Source organism: Sarcophilus harrisii, chromosome 1 (assembly GCF_902635505.1).
Source record: "Sarcophilus harrisii chromosome 1, mSarHar1.11, whole genome shotgun sequence".
NCBI lineage: Eukaryota > Metazoa > Chordata > Mammalia > Dasyuromorphia > Dasyuridae > Sarcophilus > Sarcophilus harrisii.
The window spans coordinates 698,550,160-698,571,307 of NC_045426.1; the positions used below are offsets into that span (position 1 = coordinate 698,550,160).

At 49.8% G+C, this 21,148-nt stretch overlaps 1 protein-coding gene across 4 annotated transcripts in view; it reads right to left on the reverse strand.

Moving 5' to 3' along the window:
* MSI1 (musashi RNA binding protein 1) overlaps positions 1-11,160 on the reverse strand; it is a 33,377-nt gene extending 22,217 nt beyond the window's left edge. For 2 of the 4 annotated variants that reach the window (XM_031948721.1, XM_031948718.1), the window contains exons 1-6: positions 10,835-11,160; positions 10,567-10,607; positions 9,585-9,666; positions 9,371-9,455; positions 5,725-5,766; positions 3,361-3,453 (exon numbers count right to left, since the gene is read on the reverse strand). In XM_031948721.1, the coding sequence (XP_031804581.1) occupies positions 3,361-3,453; positions 5,725-5,766; positions 9,371-9,455; positions 9,585-9,666; positions 10,567-10,607; positions 10,835-10,893 (402 nt within the window). In that variant the 5' untranslated portion in view covers positions 10,894-11,160. The remainder of the gene's footprint in view (positions 1-3,360; positions 3,454-5,724; positions 5,767-9,370; positions 9,456-9,584; positions 9,667-10,566; positions 10,608-10,834) is intronic. The other 2 variants (XM_031948722.1, XM_031948719.1) reach the window with 1 other exon arrangement.
* Between the last annotated feature and the right edge of the window lie 9,988 nt (positions 11,161-21,148).

The following is a 21,148-nucleotide window of genomic DNA, read 5'->3' on the forward strand; positions in this document are numbered from 1 at the left end:
CAGAACACAGTGAGCCGGGTACCAGGGACTGGGGCCACACAAATGAAAGCAGGCCTGGCCGAAAGGAGCTTTCATTATGTTGGCGAGGCCCTGGAGAGTAGAAGGGACTTGCCAGTGTCCCACAAGGAGAGGAACTGGGATTCTAATTCAGTGCTTCTCCAAATCCCATGGCCTTTATTCTCCCGATTCTCCTTTGCAAATCCCAAAAGACCAAGAGGTCTCCCACTAAACCAGCATGTGGCAGAGCAACCTTACCTCCCTCTTTCCCCCCATCTTATGACTTCAGTAATGGCTCCATTTTAGAATGATAAAGAGCCTGGGTTCTAAGCAAGCCTGTGCTAAGCTACCTGGACAATCGGGGCAAGTGGCTTTCTCTCCTTGCCCAGGAAATCCTGCTTGATCTGAAGTTTAGAAGTTTAGAACCTCTGCCACTCTGGGCCAAATGAGGGGTCTGGACCAGATGTCCTCTGAGGTCCCTTTTAGTTGCAAATCTCTCATCCTATAATCTCTCTCTTGTCTCAGTTTCCCTCAACTGTATGAGAGTGGAAAGAGAAGATCTCTAAAGTTTCCTCCGTCCCTCCCTCAGCCTCAGTTTCTTCCTCTGTCAGAAGAGCCATTTCAGCACTTAAGGGAGGGTCCTCGATTCCTTCTCCCACGAACGGCGGGGGGCAGGCCAGGACCCCACCCCGCCCTAGCCCTTGGGGGGAGGAGAGGGATGACGGGAGGTGGGGGGGGCGGGGTTCAGGGGAAGTAGCCAGGTCAGTCGGGTGGCCTGGGGCCCAGGTCGAATTCCAAAGCCTCTCTGCCCCTGCTCCCCCCCCCCTTTCCCCCCAGTCCCCTCCCTCCCTCCCAGCAGGCCAGGCGAGGGGAGGCCAGCGGGGGCTTCCAATGGGCTTCCAAGGCAATGTCCTTAATAGGCTTTGGTCTCCATGGGAACCAGGGGGCCGGAGGGGGAGGGGAAGGGAGGCTGGTGCGCGCGGCTGACCAGTGAGAGCCGCCAAGTTCGGCGGGCCCCGGGGCCACTAAGCAAGATTGGCAGGCGTCGCCCGCTGACCATTGTTCCCCCTGTGGCGGCCGCGGGCCCCCCGCTCCCTCCCCCCTCCGCGGGGCCCTTGGCATTCCGGGCTGTCCCCCTGCTCCCCGGCAGCCTATTCTCCCCGGCTCCCCCGGCCTCCCCGGGCCGGTTTCACATGCCAACGCCGATTTAGGTCCGAACAAAAGAGCCTGCCGCTGACGGCTTCTCCTGGGGCCCGGTTGTCATGGTAACCCCGGCCCCGGGGGCAGGCGGCCTCCAATCACAGCTGCTGGATCAGATTAGCGTGAGCTCTAATGCTCAGCGCACAGACACAAAGACACCCCGCTGCAGGCGGCCCGAGGAGGAGCCCCGAGCCGGGCCAGCCAGCCCGGGGAGGCCCGGGAGGCCCCGCCCCTCGTCCCCCATCCCCCCCCCGTCCCAGGCCCGAGGCCGGGCTCCCCGGGGAGGCCGCGCCGCGCCACCCAAGGTCGCCCACGTGAAGTCCGGCCGTCCGGCCAAGCTGCCCGCCCGCCCGCCCGCCCGCCTGCCTGGGTCACCCTCCGCCCGGACCCGTCCGCAAGGAGCGGGCTCCCGGGCTCCCGGAACGCTGGGGCGGCCGGGGGGCTCCCCCGCAGAACGTGGGCAGGAAAACGTTCGCCTGTAGAACGCAGAGACGGGCCCGCGAGCGCCGGGGCCAGGGCTGTGCCGGCCCACAATGGGAGCGCCAGCCGCGGGCCTCCGGCGTCGGGCACAAAGGCAGCGCCCGAGAGGGGAATGGGGGCGTCGCAGGCTGGCGGGAGCGGCCTTGGAACACGGAGGCACAGACCCCCGGAGGCCGGGGAGGGCGAGGCTTTTGCAGAAAAGGCCATGAACGTCAGGGCCAGAAAGAACCACGGTCCGGAAAGGTGGGACCTGGCACGGGCCGGCTAAAAACCGAAGCCCCAACTTTGCCACAGAGACCGCCGCAAAGGGGACTGTCAGCCCTCAAGGAGGGGCCTTAGAACGCTGCTGGCGGAACAGGGAGGGCCCTTACACCAGAGTGGCTGAGCTCGGAAAGGTCCCCTAGAAATCCAGTCCAGCCTCGTTTGACAGATCAGGAAACTGAGGCCGAGAGAAGGGAAGTGACTTTCCCGGGGCCCCACTCCCAAACTTTCCTCTCTGCTCCACTTTCCCGGAGAAGCTTCCTTTGAGGGGGCCAAAAAAACGTCAACTTACTGGGTCCAACGGCTAATTTTGACTCCCCCCCCCCCTTCTTGTCCTATTGAAGATACACACCAAAAAGGATTTGGGTACAAGCCTGAAACGCTAGCTAGGGGTGCGTGCAGGTAATAGAGACCCCAGATGCTTACCTCCCAACCTTCTGCACTCGCTAGTCCCCTCTCCGTGCCCAGGGTTGTTATAAACCAGGCTGAATCACAGTGTTTTAAGAGTTAGGAAACCTTGAGTCTGATCTGGAAGTAGCCTATGCTTCCACCTGCTAGCCCATAAACACACACATATGTGCATGCACTCACTCACTCACTCACTCACTCACATGTACATATTCAAATTAAAGGTGAATTAAATTTAAATTCATCGGGGAAGAATTTCCCAGCATCCTTTGAGATAACTAGGAATCCTGCAAGGGCTTGGGGCATCATTGTTCTGGGCTAGATTAGTAACCAAAGGTGCTCGTCAGGCTTTTATCGAGCCAGGTCAGAGGGACAGCTCCCCACCCTTCCTGACTGAGTGGGTGGAAATAGGCAGAGTACTGAGTGCTATTGTCATCACTAGGAAAGGTGTGTGTGTGTGTGTGTGTGTGTGTGTGTGTGTGTGTGTGTGTGTGGTGGGGTGGGTGAGGGGTGGTGAAAGCCACAACCCCGGACAGGTGCAGACTCCCAGGAGGGAAAGAAATAACCACACTGAACCCAGGCAAAAGCACAAGAAAATACAGGAGAAGGTAAACAAGAGAAAAACATCGAGGAAGGTCCAGGAATGGGGACAGCTATTGTGTGACATCCTCTCCCCTGGGAGATATCCAGGGTTGGAGGCACAAAGAAACTGGCCTAGATCCCAAAGGGGCCCCTGCCCCTGGGAGGGGAGGATGGCAGTGATGACTACTGGGACCGCGAATAGGGACTTTGCCATCCCTGTCTCTAACAGAAATCACCTGAACATGGTAGGGGGCTTCTAACAATCAGTTAAAATAAATAAAACAATTCTTGAATGCCCATCATGGGCTACCTAAGAGGCGCGGCTCCCTGGGATGGCTAACGAGGCATTTCTTCCTTTAGATCTGAACCCCCTTCCTCTGCCCCCAAGAATAAACCCTTTCAAAGACCCTCACCCCAAGCGCTCAGACCCACCTTCCCAAACTGCTCAAAATACTGCTTCACATCTTCCACTGTGGTGTTCACCGACAGCCCCCCTACAAAGATCTTCTTGGTCCGAGTCACCATCTGTTAGGGGGAGGGGACAGGGAAGTGGGCATCTGAGCACTTCAGCCCAGAACCAGCAGCAGGGGTTGGCTCCCCTGCAGGGACAGCAGCTGACATTCAATACATGGTCCCAGGCCACAGCATGCACCCTTGAGGTGCCTCCCCCCACTGCAAGGCAGCTGCATATCCCAGTAGGCCTGCAGAACTCGATTCTTTCTTCCTTTCCTGTACCTGCCTAACAAACTACCTTTAATGCTCTACTCTCCCGGCCCCAACACGAGCCCTGGATCCTCTTTTTCCCCCTTCTCTGTTCCCATAGAAGCCCAGCCCTGGAGGTTGCACCTTGAAGGTGGGTTCCACAGAAGCCTGACCCAGAGCATGGGGTCTGAGCCCAGGTCTGCTGGAAATCTCTGAGATGGGGAGATCACGTGCCCCCCACTGCCACTTCAGGGGGGGCCAAGACCCACGGTCATCCCTCTCCCACATTTTCCCTCAGCCACCAACCTCTGGCAGCCTTTCGCCCCAGCCCTGCTTTGGGAAGAACACATGGTCCTAATTACTCCAGGAGCGCATGGCTAATCCAAGACGGTTCCCAGCCAGTCCTAACTCTAAAGCACCTTCTGTCACTGAACTGCTTAATGGAATTAACCCAATTCTGACCATGTGCTTGCTTCCTGGTGTGGCTAACTTGAGATACCTGCTCGGTAATTGTTTTCAGTTCCTGGCCTGCTCCCCTCCCAGACCAGTCCCCTGCCTGCTCCACAAACCTCCATATCCTTTCTCCCTTTTCTCTCTTTTTTTCAGGGCGCACCCTTCTCTCCCAGTTCTCAAGGTGAACTGCCTCCTAATGCGTATCCCAATACAAAAAAGGGAAAAATTGGTGTTTCCAGACTTGCTCCTAAATCACTCTTAGAGTCGCTAGTATATACATGATCAAATTCAAGGATCTTATAATAAAGCCTCTGGTCTCTAAACCCACAAGTGGCATTAAAACTTTAGAGGCCCCAGATGGGCATGGGGGCCCTAGGAGAGGAACAGATAATAGCAGGACATGAATGAATGGGGAGGTGTAGAAGGTTGGGCAATTTCTTAATTAAAAAAATTTTTTTCAGAATAATTTCCCACAAAAACATTCACCATCGATACAATCAATTCATAGCTTGCTTTCAAATTATTTACATTTCAATGAATGGAGGGGGAAATCAACTCATAAAATATCTTAACTATTTTTGAATCCCTCCCTCCTAATGCTTTGTGTATTCACAATTATTCTATTTTTTCCTCTTCTAAAGGTGGAAATTTCAAGGGTCTGTCCTTGATTCAGAGTCCAGAATTCCACATTTCCACATTTCTAACTACATCTGAGACAGAAGGTTATAGCTTCACTAACTCAGAAATCAGTTTTTTCCCCCCAAACCCATCCCCTAATTCAGAACAATTCTCCAGAGGCACAGTGGAATGAGGACACCTGGGAACCAGGCCAGATCCACCTGAGTTGAAAGACAACAGATGACAAGGTGTCTGGGACCCAGAGAAGGGTGGGATTCATTATTAGACTCCAGGCCACTCCTTTGCCCTCTTAAGCCCTCAGCAGAAAGATCAGTGGTTATGAGCAGGGCCTCTCCTATGCTCTACAACTAAAAAAGCTCAGATTTGGGGTTCAATCGAGTCATATCTTTGTCTATGAGGAACACCAAACAAGTCTCCAACCCCCAAAGTTACCTTTTTTCTTCCCCCTTCTATACAATATAAGTTCTTGAAAACAGGGAAGATTTTGATTTTTTGGATCCCTTGCACCTAGAACAGTGGCCTGGCACCTGATAGGTGCTTAATATATGCTTGTTCATCGATTGATCCTATACCTTGGTTCCCCACAAAGTATGGATTTCTTCCACTAATCAGGGAAAGAAGGTATGAGACACAGTGCTAGGCTTTAGGGATACAAAAACAAGAACATGTTCCTCCTCTAGCCCCCAAGAAGTTTATTATAACTTTATGGCACAAAATTCACCTGCAGCATCCTACCCATGCCAGAGAAAGAAAAGGAGTTTATCTCCTCTGTGTTGTCCCTAATCCCACATGGTTCAGGGACTTAAGCTCAAAGGCTCATTGGTGAGAAGGTGTATCTTGAAGGCCTAGAAAGTACTACTTCCTAAATAAAAGACCATGACCCCCTCTGCTGAGAGCAAGAAGAAAGATTCTTATGAATGAAGGAAGCTAGGAAGGGAAGCTCTAGTATCTGCCCATTAGGGATGGGGGTAGTATTCAAAGTTAGGGGTTCCCACAACTTACCTTGGGCTGTGCTCGACGAGGAAATGCAACCTTGGGATCGATCTGAAACAGAATGGGAATACGAAGCGTGCTTGAACTGGACACCTCCAAGGAGACACATGATAGATATTTACAAATCCCCAATTCCTCGAACAATTATTAAGCACCTACATGCATGGCACTGTCCTAGGTGCTAGCCACACAATCACAAAGAAGTGTTTACGTTCTGCTAGGGGAGGGAAGACAACGTATAGAATATAAGCTTCTTGAGGGCAGGGACTATCTCCACTTGGATTTTTCTATCTCTAGTGACAAGTGCACGGTGCTTTGCACATGGCCGGCACTGAAAAATAAATTGTCAATGAAGGAACTATAAATCCTCTAAGAGGAAGAAGCTAGTGGTTCAGTAGGTAGAGATGTAGGCCTGGAGTCAAAAAGACCAATGTTTACCTCAGTTTCCTCCACCGTAAAACAGGGATCATTAAAAGCTTTAAGGGTTGTTGTGAGGAACAAATAAGATAATATTTTTTAAGTATTACAAATTATTACAAACTACTTAACACAATGCCTGCCACATAGTGTGATTCCCTTTCCCTAGCACCCCTCAGTCCCAGGCTCTTTTGCTGTGAAATAAGAACTAGCTGATAACCAGATCATTACTCTGGGACCATTACCTTAGAGGTCAGCTATTCATTTTACAAATGACAAAATCCAAGGCCAGGATAGTTATGTGACGTACCCAAGATCCTTCAGTTAGTCAGTGACAAGTAGAATTTAAAAGACTTCGATGAAGATTCTTCTGTCAAACTTTCAAGGACTTGCTACATTATAAAGTCAAGACCAGTGTTCAGACGTCACCGATTTCACCCACAAACTTTCTATGGAGGTAGGTAGGACATATCCATTTACTGCCCAGAGAAACCAGCTAATGCACTACCTCATGCTGGGCTTGGGTACCCCAAAAGAAAGCCCATTGGAGATTTCCAGACACAGGCATGAGGGCTGCCGGAGAGTCCAGATTTCCTCTGGCTTAGTCCTCAGACTAAGACATGTAGAACCACCGACCGTGACTTTAACAAAATCAGAGCCACCTCTCAGGTTTGCTCCTGGATGGGTGTAGCCAGTTCTAGGATAATACCCAACTCTGTGTGACCAGGACAGGGAACAATCAAGGTAAGCCCAGCCCAGGCAGAGGATGAGAAGGAAGGGATTTGTTTTAGTGTTTGGAATTCATTTCTGAGTATTATCTCGGGCCCGGGCGCTGCTGATGGACATTGAAGGCCAATGGGCACAATGCAGAAAGAGGCAGCGGAGATAATGTAGCCAGGGGCCCTCTACAAAGGACTCTGTCTCTGTTCCCTGACATAAAGAAGGAGGAGGGGTAGGAAGACAGACTTTTGTCATTTTAAAATTCATAACTCATCTCCCCCTCCTCCCTCCTCCCCCGGCCCCCAGCATTATTCAGCCACCGGAAAGACTTCTTGTTCAAACAGTCTAGTCCTAGAAAACTCATTCTTCTGCAACTAGACACTTACAGGCCCTGCCTAGGAAACCTGCCCACAGATCACCGACGCTTGAGGCAGAACAGATATTAAAGGTCACCAGGTCCAAGTGCCTCACTTTACAGACGAGGAAACTGAGGCCCAAGGGGGAAGTGACAACACAGGAATGAACAGGGCCAAAATCTGAACCCAGATTCTCTAACTCCAGAGCTGATTCTTTTCCCTCTACCTCTCAAAACAGGAGTCATCCATTTTCTTCCCGCCTTCTCCCCCCTCCAACCTCCCTGAAAAGCAGATGCTTGAATGACCCATCTGGCACCATTCCCATTAGCCCACTGGCTCAACTGGTCCCCTGGAAAAATGACAGCTGCCCACTTCCCCTCGCTAGTATTGTGATTTCCAGCCCTGCTTTTCTCTGCTTCTTCTCCCCCCCCCCCCCCCACCCCCAACATCTCTCTCATCCATTCACTTGTCAATCGGAACCAAAGGTTTACTGCCTGTTCGGTTGGTATAACCACACACACACACACACACACACACACACACACTGCACATAGGAGAGTCACATAAGCAGTCACAGATTCTCGGACCGACTGAATACACAACTCCAACACCCCCCCCCCATCCCCCTCTGACTCAGAACCCAGCAAACTAAATAAATTCAACAAGTAAATACAAAGTGAAAGTCAGAACCCAAAATAAACTCCAGAGTAAACCTCTTCTCCCATCCTTCCCCACAGCCCGAGGTCTCCAGACCGAGAGCAGCTTGCCCTTCCTGTGTCTCCCAGGGATATCCAGCTCGCCCCCTTCCTGCCTCCTTCCTCCCCTTTTGTGCCCACCAGGCTCCCCGGGCCCACGCCCACCCCCCAAATCTCTGGCTTCCTGAATCGGGCCTACAGCCTCGGTGCATTCTGAGGACAGGGGACCAGAGGAGAGCGGGAGGCCCATGGAAGATAATAAGCAAAAACAATGACCCACTGTCTGGTCCACTCCCAGCCCATGTCATTCAGCCGCTGCCAAGAAGATGCCTTCGGAGCCCGCAAAGTTGTGGCCTGGCCTCATTTTCTCATTACTCTGAGAGGAGCCACTGGGCAGAGATAACAGGAGTTCTGGGGCTGGAGGGGACAGATGGTAATTTAACAAATTCTTCTGCACAACTAGTCATTGTTATAGGTAAACAGGAGCCAGTGGCTGAGCTGAGCAGGGAGGCCCAGGGCTGGGGAAGTGCCCGGAGAGCGTGGGGGAGTAGGGGGAGAAAGCTCCAGAGATCACACTGTCCTGTCTCACCCACAGACAGCTTCCACAGCCTCCTCCACTCCCCCCATCCACGGCCACCGCCACGGCTACCGCCACGGGGGGCGACCCCACGTTCCCGCCATCAACACACCCCGACCGCGGCCCCAACAAATGCCCTCTGCAGGCCCAGGGCCAAGGGGTTAAGGAGACGCTGGCAAAACGTTCTAGAAGTTTGGCTTTGAAACGAGTCAGCTCCTGGAGGACTGGGAGGTCTTCTCCCATGAGCCTTCTAGCGCCACAGAACCCATCACCTGGAACCCAGGTGGCTTTCCAGAACTTCACCCACCCACCAAAGAGACAAAGGGAGGCGGCCCCCTGACCCGAAGCAGGGGGGATGGGGAGGGGAACAAAACCCGGTCTCAGCACCCTGAGAAGAGTCCACCTACTTCAGGGAGGACTGAGCAGAACAGGGAAGGTCTTATCTGAGGCAAACACTGCTTAGTAGGAGTCAGAGAGATGCCACGGGGTAGGTCATTACCATCCTGACTCACCCAGGTTGGGCTGGGGGGAGGGTCCAGCAGCCAGGCTGACCCTAACCCCACCCTAGTTGCCTCCCCCCCCCCCCCCCCCCCCCCCACTCCACCTTCAGTTTCTCTTTGGTATTAATGCCCAGGCTCTGGAAAGCCAGCTTCCTCCTCCCCCTCTCCAGCAGTTCTTTGAAAGGGGAGTTGGAAGAGGGGGGGGAGACTGACCCTGACAGGGCCTTGGAGTCTCTGGCCCCTTAGGGCAGGTGGGAAGGCCAAAACTCCCTTCCAGGCCACTGGCTGAAGACCTGCCGTGGGTGGCTCACTGTCACCCAAGATTTGAGAAAACCTATTGAAACCTATCTAGGTTCCTCTCCCCCCCTCCCCCCCAGCATCCTTACTCACCGTTTTGGAGTCCAGCTCGTGCCTCGATTGGGCCAGTACCTTATCCACCCCTGCCTGGTCCACGAAAGTGACGAAGCCAAACCCCCTGGTCCCGGTGGGGCAGAGATGGAGGAGAGAAGGAAAGAAAATCGCCGAGGTTAGGGCAAAGGCCGGGCGGGAGGGAAGGAGGGGGCCGAGGGCCGAGGGCCGAGGGGGGAGGGGGTGGGGGGCTCACCTGGATCTCTTGGTCAGCGGGTCCCGCATCACCAGACACTCCTTCACTTCCCCGAATTGGCCGAAGTACTCCCGTAGGCCTTCTGCAACCACACAGCCGGCTTCGGACCAGACCAGGGCCCCGGGGCACCCCTCCCTGCCCTTATTGGGCCCCCAGCCCCCGAGAGTCCTCGAGGCTCCGGGGCCACCTTCGGAGCCCGCTTCGGCCGCGGTCTAATCGTGGCCCCCTTCCCTCCCACGGGCCGGGAGCCCTGCCGTCAGCAACTGGGGAGAGCCGGCAGGCGAGCAGGCAGGCAGGCGGGCAGGCAGCCCGGTGGGGCTCCGGAAATCTGGCGGCAGGGACCCGGGGCTGCAGGTCCGTCGGGCTCCCGGCTCCTCCCGGGGTTCCAACCTGACTCCCGCCACCACCGGGTTACAAAAGTTTGAGCCGCAGGTGCGAGAGCCGGCGCCCGGGCGGAGTTTGCGCGGCTCCCGCCCGCGCGCTGGAGGCTCCGCTCCCTCCCGGCTGGTCCCGGGGGCCCAGGCTGCCCAGCGCAGATCTCCTCACCCCAGCCCCGGCCCTGGGCCCTCTCTCCCCCGACCTGGCCGTTCGGGGCTCTCCCGTTCGCTCCCTTGTGGTCTCAGCGCGGCTCGGATCCGCGGTGGGTGAAGTTGGGGGGGAGGGGAGCGGCGAGCCCCAGATTCGGACCCCCGCGGGGTCGGGGAAGGGGCGCGGGCTCCTTAGGGGGGGGTTCTCGATCACCCGGGATGGGGAGCCGGGTGGGGGGGGGCGGAGTGTCCCCGAGGGCCGGGCAGGAGCCCCGGGCGCCCGGGAGGGGGAGGTCCCGGGGCCGGTGCCAGGCTGGCCAGGAGCGCGCCGGGAGCGAGCGGGGCGGGGGGCGGTGGGGTGTCCGGTTCCGGGGCCGCCCGTGCCCCGTGCCCGTCCGTCCCGTCCAGGCAGGGGTCCCTCCCGCTCCCCCGGGCCGGGCCCCGGCCCCGCTCACCCTGCGTAGTCTGCCAGCTAAGTCCCCCGATGAACATCTTGCTGCGGGAGGAGGGGGAGAGACACAAAGAGCCCGAGTGAGCGGGGGCCGGCCGCGGGGCCGGGGGAGCGCGGGGCGCGGGGCGCGGGCGGCTGAGCGGCGCCGGCTCCGGGCCGGGTGGGAGGCCCGGCCGGCCCCGGCATCGGCCATGTTGGTGGCTCCGGGCGGCGGGAGCAGCCGCCGGGGGAGGCCCGGGGGCCCGGGCGGGCCGGGCCGGGCCGGGCCGTACCAGGGGTCGTGCGGCGAGTCCGGTGAGGCGAGGCCGGGCTGAGGCGCGTCTGTCTCCATCGGGACCCGCGGCGGGCGGCAGGGCGAGTGGAGCGGCGGCGGCGGCGGCGCTCGGCGCGGGGCAGAGGAGGAGAGCGGCGGCGGCGGAGGGGGCCGGACGGACAGGCCATGCTGCCCCCTCCCCCGACCCCGCTCGGGCGGGCGGGCGGGGACGGGAGGGGAGGGCCCGGCCGGGGCCAACCTGCGGGCTCCTCCCCCCGGCGCCCCGCGCGCATAAAGCCCAGCGCCTGCCTCCCTCTAGGGCTGGCAGAAGCGGCCGCGGCGGCTGCGGGGGTGGTGGGGTGCAGCTGAGGGCCAGGACGGAGCTGAGGGCCCCTAGCTAGCCCCCTCCTCTCCCTCCGAGTAGCTCCGGAGAGGAGCGGAGCCCCGAAGCTCCCCACCCTCACTTGCCGGGTGGGAAGAGCCTTTTCTGCACCCCCCCCCTTGTGCCAGGTGTCCGAGATCCCCACGCCCCGGGTTTAAGGCGATCTCCCCCACCGTGCAGTGGCCCCTGTGAGGAGCACCCCCTTACCTCCCCCTCCCCCAATGCTGTGCCTGGTGGTAGGAGTGCCCAGCTCTGTTTGAAAGCTCTTCCTTTTCCCCCCACCCTCACGAACTCAGGCACATGTACACACTGTACCCAGACCAGGGTGAGTGCCCATCCCCACCCCTACTTCAAGCGATCAGTGGCAATACCAGGAGAGTTCTGGAGTATTGGGACCCCCCCAAAAAAAAAAAACAAAAAACCTAGCTGGAGCTTCTCTCCAGGAGTTCTCTCCTGTTCGGAAATTCAGACCCTTAAGCAGTCTTGCCCCATTCGGGGAACCATCTCTACCGTGCTCAAGGATCAAGGCACTCCCGCCCTCCCCTAACATAGCCTTGCCTCATCCCATCCCTTTATTGAGGCTGGGGCCAGCGGGGAAAGGGTTAAACAATTAGGCCTTTAGGTAGGTGGGAAAGGTCCGGGTTGCCTAGGCCCGGAGCTGCCTCCACCTGGTGGGAGAAGGATGCCCAGCCCACAAGTCCTTCCTCCCAAACTCACTCGGGCTGCCACTGTCCTCCATCCTCACCAAAAGTGCACTGGGGCCGTTATAAATCACATTCCCCCGGGCCAGGAGGAGAGAAAGTGTTCTTAGAAACAAGGGAGAAGCCTGGAACCTTTCCTCAATCTCTTCAGCCACTACCTTGGACAAGTCCAAATCCCATGAGCCCTTTATCTCTAAAATGAAATAGTCAGATTGAAGATCCCAGCAGTTCAATTTAAAAATCAGGACGAAATCTCCTAGAGATTGGGAGCCACAAAACCAAAGTCCTTGCCTTCAAGAAGCTTACATTCTTCTAGCTCCAATGTCCTACTGGCAAACCTGGCCCTGCCGCCCTCTCTACCCAATGGGACAAGAAGGTGACCCATCCCATGTTCAAGTGGACTTCCTTTCTCTTCCCCTTCTATCTCATTAGCAACCATCCTGAAAAACATACTCACCAGCTGGGACTCAATGACAGTCCCTTGGTGGTAGGCTGCTTTGTTAACCCTTTTCTTGCCGTCAGCCTGGAACGTTCTTCTTCTCCCTCTCATCTCTTAGAATCCCTAACTCTATTTAACGCTCAGCTCAAGACACAGTCACCCTAATGGAAAGCCTCCCCCGCCCCCAACTACCCTGCATATATTTTGAACTCACTCACCTAATTACAGACTGGCTTTCTCCAGTAGAATATAAACTTCTTGAAGACAGAACCTGTTTTTCTTTGGATATTCCCAATACCTGGCACGTAGCAGACACATGCTCGAGTTTGTATTTGAGTGCCCAACACAATGCTTGGCACAGAGACCGGGCTTGACAAATGCTTCTTGGATGGAACTGAACCTGGGGATCTCCAGCCTCGTCTGGTATTATTCCCCTTGGCACACTCGACATTCCAGCCAATTGCTGGCCGGCTGCCAACGTTACCATTCCCTCTGGTAGCCAAGCCTTTGCTCTGACCACAACTTCCCCCACCCAGGTTTAAAGGTTTCAAAGCAATTTATAAGGACTGTCTCATTCAAGGCTCACCAGGAGCCTGAGAGGTAGTAGGGACATACTGCAGATATTATTTTGCTCAAGTTTTTAGAAAGATTAAGTGACTTTTCTCCAGGCCAGTGAAAATCACAGGCAGAATTTGCACCCAGGTAATTTTCAGATTCCAAGGAGAGCATCCTGCCAGGCACAAACTCCTAAGAGAGCTATTTCTGGGGGGGGGAAATGGAAAAAAAGCTTAGAAATCAACTTGTGAAGTGATTCTTGTAGATCAGGCAATCGCTGGCCAGTCCTATACTGGGGGCTTCTCTTCTTACTCGGTTTTTCAGCTCCTTGGCTTGGAACACATGACTTTAGACCATCTCCTGCCTTCCTTCTCCTCATACTGAGCTCCTGTGCCTGGAAGGCACACCCTCCTTGGGTTTCCTTTAAAACTCACAAAGCCTTTCCTGTTCCCTGCCTCCTCCCCCTTCTCCCCAAGCTGCTATCTTCTAAAGCTACCTTATATTCATTCTGCATAGAACCCGTATGTAGTCATAGGTGCGCATGCGGTCTCCCCTATATGAAGGTCATCCCCTTGAAGGCAGGGATTAGTTCATTTTTTGTCTCCTCCCCCAAATAGAAACACAATCCCTCACTTAGGTGGTCATTGTTCTGTCTGATTCTTCATGGGCCATAACTCATCAATACTGCCCAGGGGATTTTCTTAGCAGAGATCCCAGAGTCCTTTGCCATTTCCCTCTCTAGTGGATTAAGACAAATAGATATTAAGTGACTTGCCTCTGCATAAAGTAATAAATTTCTGAGATTGGATTTGAACTCAGGTTTTCCTTACTCTATCCTCTGAGCCATCAAACTGCTTCTTGTATAATAAATGCTTAATAAACATTGGTTGATTGATTGACCAAGGGAATGGAAATGACTCGCCTAAGATCCTATACCCGGTAAGTCAGGTTCTGATTTGAAGTCTTGTGACCTTTCCACTGAACCACTGAACCATACTACCTCACCAAGTCTATTTTTCATTCTCACACACACAGGTAACTAGGATCTGTTTGCGTGTTTTAACACTCCCCCCACCCCCAAGAAAAGGTAACCTCCTGGAAGAGGGGGAGGTTGTTTTTGTTGTTCTGGTTTTATATCCCCATAGCCTAGCATATGGTAGGCATTTAATATAATAAAAAATGCTTTGGGGGATTGAATTAAACTTGCATACCTTCTGGGAGCTCTCTGCAGGGTTATCCTGTCCCCCCAGGCGATTGAAAAATAACTTGCCCTTTCTGGCTCTTTCATCCCTGACTCACCCACACCCACCCTTTTCACTTCCCAGCCTACCTTGGGCTGTAGCATAGGATTTAGAAATCCACAGAAAAAGAGGGGGAGGATAGAAAATGATTATCTCTACCGAATCTTGAGCAAACACAAACATAGGACATTGGTGGGATCCAGCCTGGCAGAGACACGGGTGAAATCCAAAGGACATCAGCATACCGACAAAATAACCAGGCATTCTCTCTGAGTCAGAGGCCTTCTGCTGTTTGAGACTGGACATTTCATCGTGCCTCAGTGTACCCAGTTGTAAAATGGATCGATGATATCTCTCACACCAGGGGTCAGAGAAGAAAGTTCTTTAAGAATAACTGGGATGTGGGTTATTTCTACCTTCTGAATCCAATTCTCCCTGTACAGCAAGAGAACTGTTTGGTTCTGCACACATATATTGTATCTAGGATAGACTGTAACCTATCTAACATGTATAGGGCTGCTTGCCATCTGGGGGAGGGGGTGGAGGGAAGGAGGGAAAAAATCGGAACAGAAGTGAGTGCAAGGGATAATGTTGTAAAAAATTACCCTGGCATGGGTTCTGTCAATAAAAAGTTATTAAAAAAAAAAAAAAAAAGAATAACTGGGATGGAAAAACACAAAGACAGCAGTCATACCTGACTTCTCTCTTCCTGAGCCTCTGTCTTCCCATCTGCAAAATGGACTCATTTAGTTCAACGCTTTCATTTTACAGATAAAGAAATTAAGACCAAGAGTGTTCCCAACTCTATCATGGATTGTGTGACTTTAGAAGAGGCATTTAATTTCCCTGGGTCTTAAAAAGGAAGAAATCAGAAAGATGAACTAAATGGCCTCTGAGGTCCTTTCCAGATCTAGCTTTATGATTCTTCAAGTTATTTCTCACATAGGTGGTAAGGGATAGAGCTGGGATTCAAATCAGGTCTCTCTAAGTCTCTCCTCCTTCCCCCTCACCTCCATGACAAGGAATTTGGGATGGGGGAGGTTCTATATAATCAGCTCATTTTAATGCTGAATATCTCTGACCATTAAGAAAAGTTCCCTGATGTCAAACCTAAAATGGTCTCTCCATGACACTGCCCATTCTCCCTTCTGGAGAACTGGCCCTCAGATCTTGGTATTTTTAAAGAAAGATGTCTCAAGGATCCACCCCCTCCCCTTTTTTTCTTTCTGGTTTCCTGTCTTCCTTCCTTCCTTCCTTTTTTTTCTTTCCTTCCTTCCTTCCTTCCTTCCTTCTTTTCCACCCTCTCTCCCCTCCTTCCTTCCTTCCTTTCTTTTTGATTGTTATTTTCCTACTCTCTTACTGGAAAAAAAAAGAATAGAAAGTCCTTCTTAATAAATTTACATAGGCAAGAAAAACAAATCCTGACATTGCTTGTATCTTACTTGGCAACCTGAGTCTATCATCTCTCCATCAAGAGATAGATAGAATGTTCCATCACCAGTCTCACAGACTTCTAATTGGCCATTGCATTAATTAGAGTTCTTGAGTATTTCAAAGTTGTTTTTTCTTATAATATTACTATATACATTGTTTTCCTGGTTCTGTTTATTCACTTTACTCCATATCCGCTAGAAAGACAGGTATTTCCAAGTTTCTCTGAAACAATACATTTCCTCATTTCTTAACAGCAGGATAATATTCCATTATAACCATGAACATGATTTGTTTATCCATTCTCCAATGGACGGGCACCCCTTTAGTCTCTTGTAAGTGCTGGCATTTGAGCTCAACCTTCAATAGAAGTTTGGGTTCTGAAATGTGGACTGGAGGAGAATGAGTATCACAGGAGAAAGCCTGTCCCTCTCCTGGGTCTTCTCTTCCTTAAGGTACAGATACCCCATTTTTTCAACCAATTTTGATATGGCTTGAATTTAAGATCCTTTACCATCCTAGTTGCCTTTTTTCTGGATATTTTTTAGTTTCTCAATGCCTTTCTTAAGCTAAGCTGCCAGAATTGAACATAATAATTCAGATTTGGTGTGAGGCAGAAAACCTATTAGATTGTAAGCTCCTTGAGGTCAGTACAATTTCATCCTTTGCCTTTGTATTCCTAGTACCTGGCATTAGGATGTATATAATACATTTTTAGTGAATGAAGTGAATATTAATTTCTAAAGGCCCTTCCAAACTTGACATTCTATGAATATTGATTCATGGTACCAAGATGTAGCTACATTTAAACTTCCTATTTTATCAGCATTCTAATTACTGCCCCCTCTGTTCAACTTTGGGATAATGAAGATTAATGTTATTAAGTGTGGACTTGAAACTGTAAGATCTTTCTGAGTGGAAAAAGAAGGAAAGAAAGAAGAAATAAAAAAGGGAGGAAAGAAGGAGAAAAAGTAGGGAAGAAAGGAAGAAAGAAAAGGAGAAAGGAGGGAGAAAAGGAAGAGAAAAAAGGAAAAAGAAAGAAGAGATGAAGAGGAAGGAAGAAAGGAAAGAAAAAAGGGAGAAACAGGGAGGAAGGAGGGAGTGAAAAAGGAAAATGGAAGAAAAATGAAGGAAGGAACAAAAAAGGAAGAAAGGGAAGAAAAGAAAGCTAAGAAGAGGGAGGGAGAAAAGGAAAGAAAGAAAAGGAGGGAAGGAAGGAAAAGATTATGATTAGTAGAGTTTTGGTGTTTATCATCTTGTATTTTACTATTGTATTTTGGAAACTGATAATTAGTGAAGAATATTTTTAAGCGACTCTGAAGCATCTTTGTGACATGAAGGTGAATTTGAGTTCTTGAGGACTGTAAAAGTTCTGGGCTGAAAAGAATCTGAGCCCGAGGAACTGATGGGAAGATCTACACTTTGTGGACAAGCATAACCAAGTTAGATATGGGCTTGCCATGATTTTGGGTGCTGGAAAAATGGATATTTTTGGTTACGACAGCTCTCCCAGACTCTCTAGCAAAGCAACGAGGGGCTAAACTGCCAATAGGAAGTGAATTTCAGTTCCTTAGCAAGGCTGTGTGGTATGATGGCTAACGGTGCTAGGCTCAAAGACCTGGATTTGCAGATCACCTCTGACTTGTTTTAGCTAGTGTGAACATGATTGAATTGCTTGATTTCTCTAAGCCTCCGTTTCCCCACCTTGAAAATGGGTACAGATCATGTCCTAACTCACAGGATTGTTGTAAAGGCTCCAATGAAATCATCTATATAAAGTGGTGTGATATATCCATTGTGTGTATATGTATATGTACATATTTATGTCTATATGTGTATGCACATATATGTGTTTATAATTATTTATAACTTATTCTCTCTCTCTCTCTCTCTCTCTCTCTCTCTCTCTCCCCACTAAACATCCACTAAACAATGTAAGCTCTTTGAGGACAGGGAAACAATACTTAACCCATAGCCCGGAAAAGAGTAAAGCCTTCATAAATGCTTGTTGACCGATTATTATTGAAATAAACAGAAATGGTAACTATTAACCAGAATATTGACTTAGCCGACTCTTGCCAGGTTACAGAGAATGCACTGTAAGATAACTTGATTTATAGCAAACATTGTCTCTTCTCGACAGCTACAGTCTATCCATCCTCCTCCCTTTCTTTTAAAAGTCCTGATTTCTTTTTTTACCGTCTCCTTGGCATAGGGATCCCTTCCCCAAAGCAGCTCCTCGACTCAGGTCTCATTTAATTATGGCTTCTGACTTCTGCCCTGCATCGGGAGTGCTAGGCACTATGGAATTAAATAGACTGCCATAGGAACACAGTTGAGTAGTCTATCCTCCTCCCCCAGCCTGCTGACTCCCTGACTTTCCCAATGCTCCTGCCTAATGATAGCCACATTAGCTTTCTAAGGCAGCACAAAAAGTCAATACTTTGGGGGAGTGGATATTGGAAATATCTTGAAGTTTCTTCTAGGTGTCATTAACTAATTTCCTAGATTTGGTCAATGAATAACCTCGAGATGTCAGACTAAAGACGAGAGGAGCTAAAAGTGTGTCTCTTTTTGGCTTTCTTTTGTTTTGGGGGTGTTTATTTTGGGAAACTGAAAATGCAGACCTGGGAGAATTCAAACCACAGGTCTGTAGGCAGCCCAGGGGCAATGCCAGTCAGTTGGTGGCTTCCGGTTACACTTATGCATGTCCTGAAGAAAAGGTGTTTGTACCGGCGGTGGATGCTGTGGACTTCCTGCTGGCCCCTGGGGAGGCTGTGGAGAGGGCACCGGGTGGAGGGGGAAGCCGAGGAAACTCTTATTGGATGTTGCTTCCTATGCTCTGTGTTCCTCCTCCTCCCGGGGTGGCTCCGGTGGCCTAGGGTCAGAGCTTTAAGCCTCGGAAAAGAAAATATTAAGGATCAGGAGGAGGGAAGGAGGAGGAAGGAATTCCCCATCAGTGGGAGGGGTGGACTTGGAAGGCTGAGCTTCAGGTCAGCTAAGGCAGAGGTGGCTCAAAGTAACTTTCTGCCTTTTGGCAGTTGTTAGAGTAGGGGAGTTGTCTCCTGATGTCTGGGATGGTAAAATTAGGATAAGGTGCTGGTGAGGTCAAGGTTGTTGGCTCCATCCCTGGGCAGGTCATTGAGTTCTGCTCTGTTCCTCTGCTCCAGATAGTTCCCCTAACCCCCAGCTCACCCAAGGCACGCCATTGGTGGTCAGGAAGAATGGGAAGATCAGAGATGGGGTAACTAAGAAAAATAAGAGGAAGGGATGGAGCCAGACAAAATTTGGAAAGGTAACTTGGAGAACAAGGACTAATGGTAGAGAGTCACAGAACTCTAGAAGGATAGAGCCCCTGTACTTAGATTCATAGAATGTCAGAGCTGGGAGGGACCTCAGAACAGAGGATGTCGGGATTGGGAGAGACCTTAGAACAGGGATATTATAGTTATTATATAAAGGATATGTGAGTAATAGAACTGGAAAGATTCACGGACATCATCCTGTCTAACTCCCTCATTTAACAGATATGGAAACAGAGTAATAGTTATATAAAGTTACATCCAGTCTAGGACTCGTCTTTTGACTCTCATTATACAAGGAAGCCTTCCCAGCTTCTAAGGCACTGAGTTCCAGGATGTTATTGGTAACTGAATTCCGGGATCCTGTAGCCCAGAGAATAAAAACACCTCTAGTTCTGCTATATATGGTTCATATTGACTCAGGGTAATAGATTCTAAGTTTGTTTGTTTGGTTTTTTTAAAGAAAATTTTGTGGCTATTTTTTGTTTGTATTTCACCTAGATGTTCCCCCTGTTTCCCGCTTCCTTTTTTTGTTTGTTTGTTTTTGTTTTTTTATCCCTTATAACAAAGAATTTAATTTTTTTTAAGGAGGAAGAAAAAACTTGGCAAACTCAATGAATTCTTTGAAAACAGTCTAATATTATATGCAATAATTAATACCATATACTCTCTTCTGGTCCCAACATCTACAAAAAAATTGGAGGGAGGTAGCTTCTCATATCTATATCCCCGGGGAAAATCATTTGCTAATTTAACGAAATTTTCATCAATTTTTTTCTTTTATATTTCCAAATTTTCTATGTATTTCTCTTTTCTCTTCTAGAGTTAGTTCTTATAATAAAGAGTTTTTAAAAGAAAAGAAGAGAAACAAATTAAGCGAAATCGACCGGTACATGGAAAACTGTCTAATATTATATGCAAATTTTTACATTCATGTTTCCCTCTATACTTCTGCAAAAGATTACAGGGAAGCATTGTTCCACATCTCCAATTTAGGGCCATGTTTATTCAAAATGTTCATTTTCAATTATTCTGTAGTTGTTCTTTTCATAGTTGTAGCCATTTTGTATATTTTTCCTGACTCTGCTTATTGTACTTTGTATCAGTTCTTATAAGTTTTTTCATGTTTCTCTATATTCACCATATTCATCATTTCTTATGGGCCAGTCATATTCCTTTATGTTCATGTATCCATTCTCCAATCAATGGGTATCCACTTTGTTTCAAATTCTTTGCTACCCAATATCACTAGTAAGTCTGAATCCCAAAGAGAACATAAAAAGGGGAAAGAACCTACATGTACAAAATTAGCTCTCTTTGGGATGGCGAAGAATTGCCCACCAATTGAGGGATGGTTGAATAAGTTGTGTTATCTGAATGTAATGAATATCTTGCTCTAAGAAATGACAATCAGGTGGATTTCAGAAAAACCTGGAAAGATTTAAATGAATTGATTCTACGTGAACTAAGCAGAACCAGGAGTACCTCGTACACAGTAACAAAATTGTGCCATGATCAGCTATGATAGACTTAGATCTTCTCAGCAATACAATTATCTAAGACTTTTTCAAATGACTCCTGATGGAAAATGCTATCCACCTCCAGAGAAAGAACTGATCGAATCTAAACACATATTGAAGCACACTATTTTCTCTTTCTTGGGTGGTTTTTTTATGCTTTTCCCCCTTTTTATACTTTTACACTATCTCCCTTTTATTCTGTTTCTTCTTTTACGACATGACTAATAAGAAAATATGTTTTACATGATTGTAAATGTATAACTTATATCAGATTGTTTGCAGTCTTAAAGGGAGGGAGAGAAAAAAATTTAGAACTCAAAATCTTATAAAAAATGAATGTTGAAAAATGCCTTTACATGTAATTGGAAAAATAAAATACTATTAAAATTATTATAGCAACAAAAAGTGTTGCTATAAATATTTTGATGCGTATTTTTTATATTAATGATCTCTTTGGGCTATATGCCTAACACTGGAGTTTCTGGGGCAAAGGGTATGACCATTTTAGTCATTTTATTTGCCTTATTCCACAGTGCTTTTTGGAATGGTTGCACTAATTCACAGCTCCACCAACAATACATCCCCAGTGAATAAATAACCAAAGGATAGGAATTAATAGTTCTCAAAAAATGAATTACAAATTCTTAAGAACCATATGAAAGAATAGTCTAAATTGTAAACCAAAACAACCCTGAGGTTTCATGTCCCGTCCAACAAATTGACAAAGATGATGAAATTGGTCAATGTTGGAGGGGTTGTGGA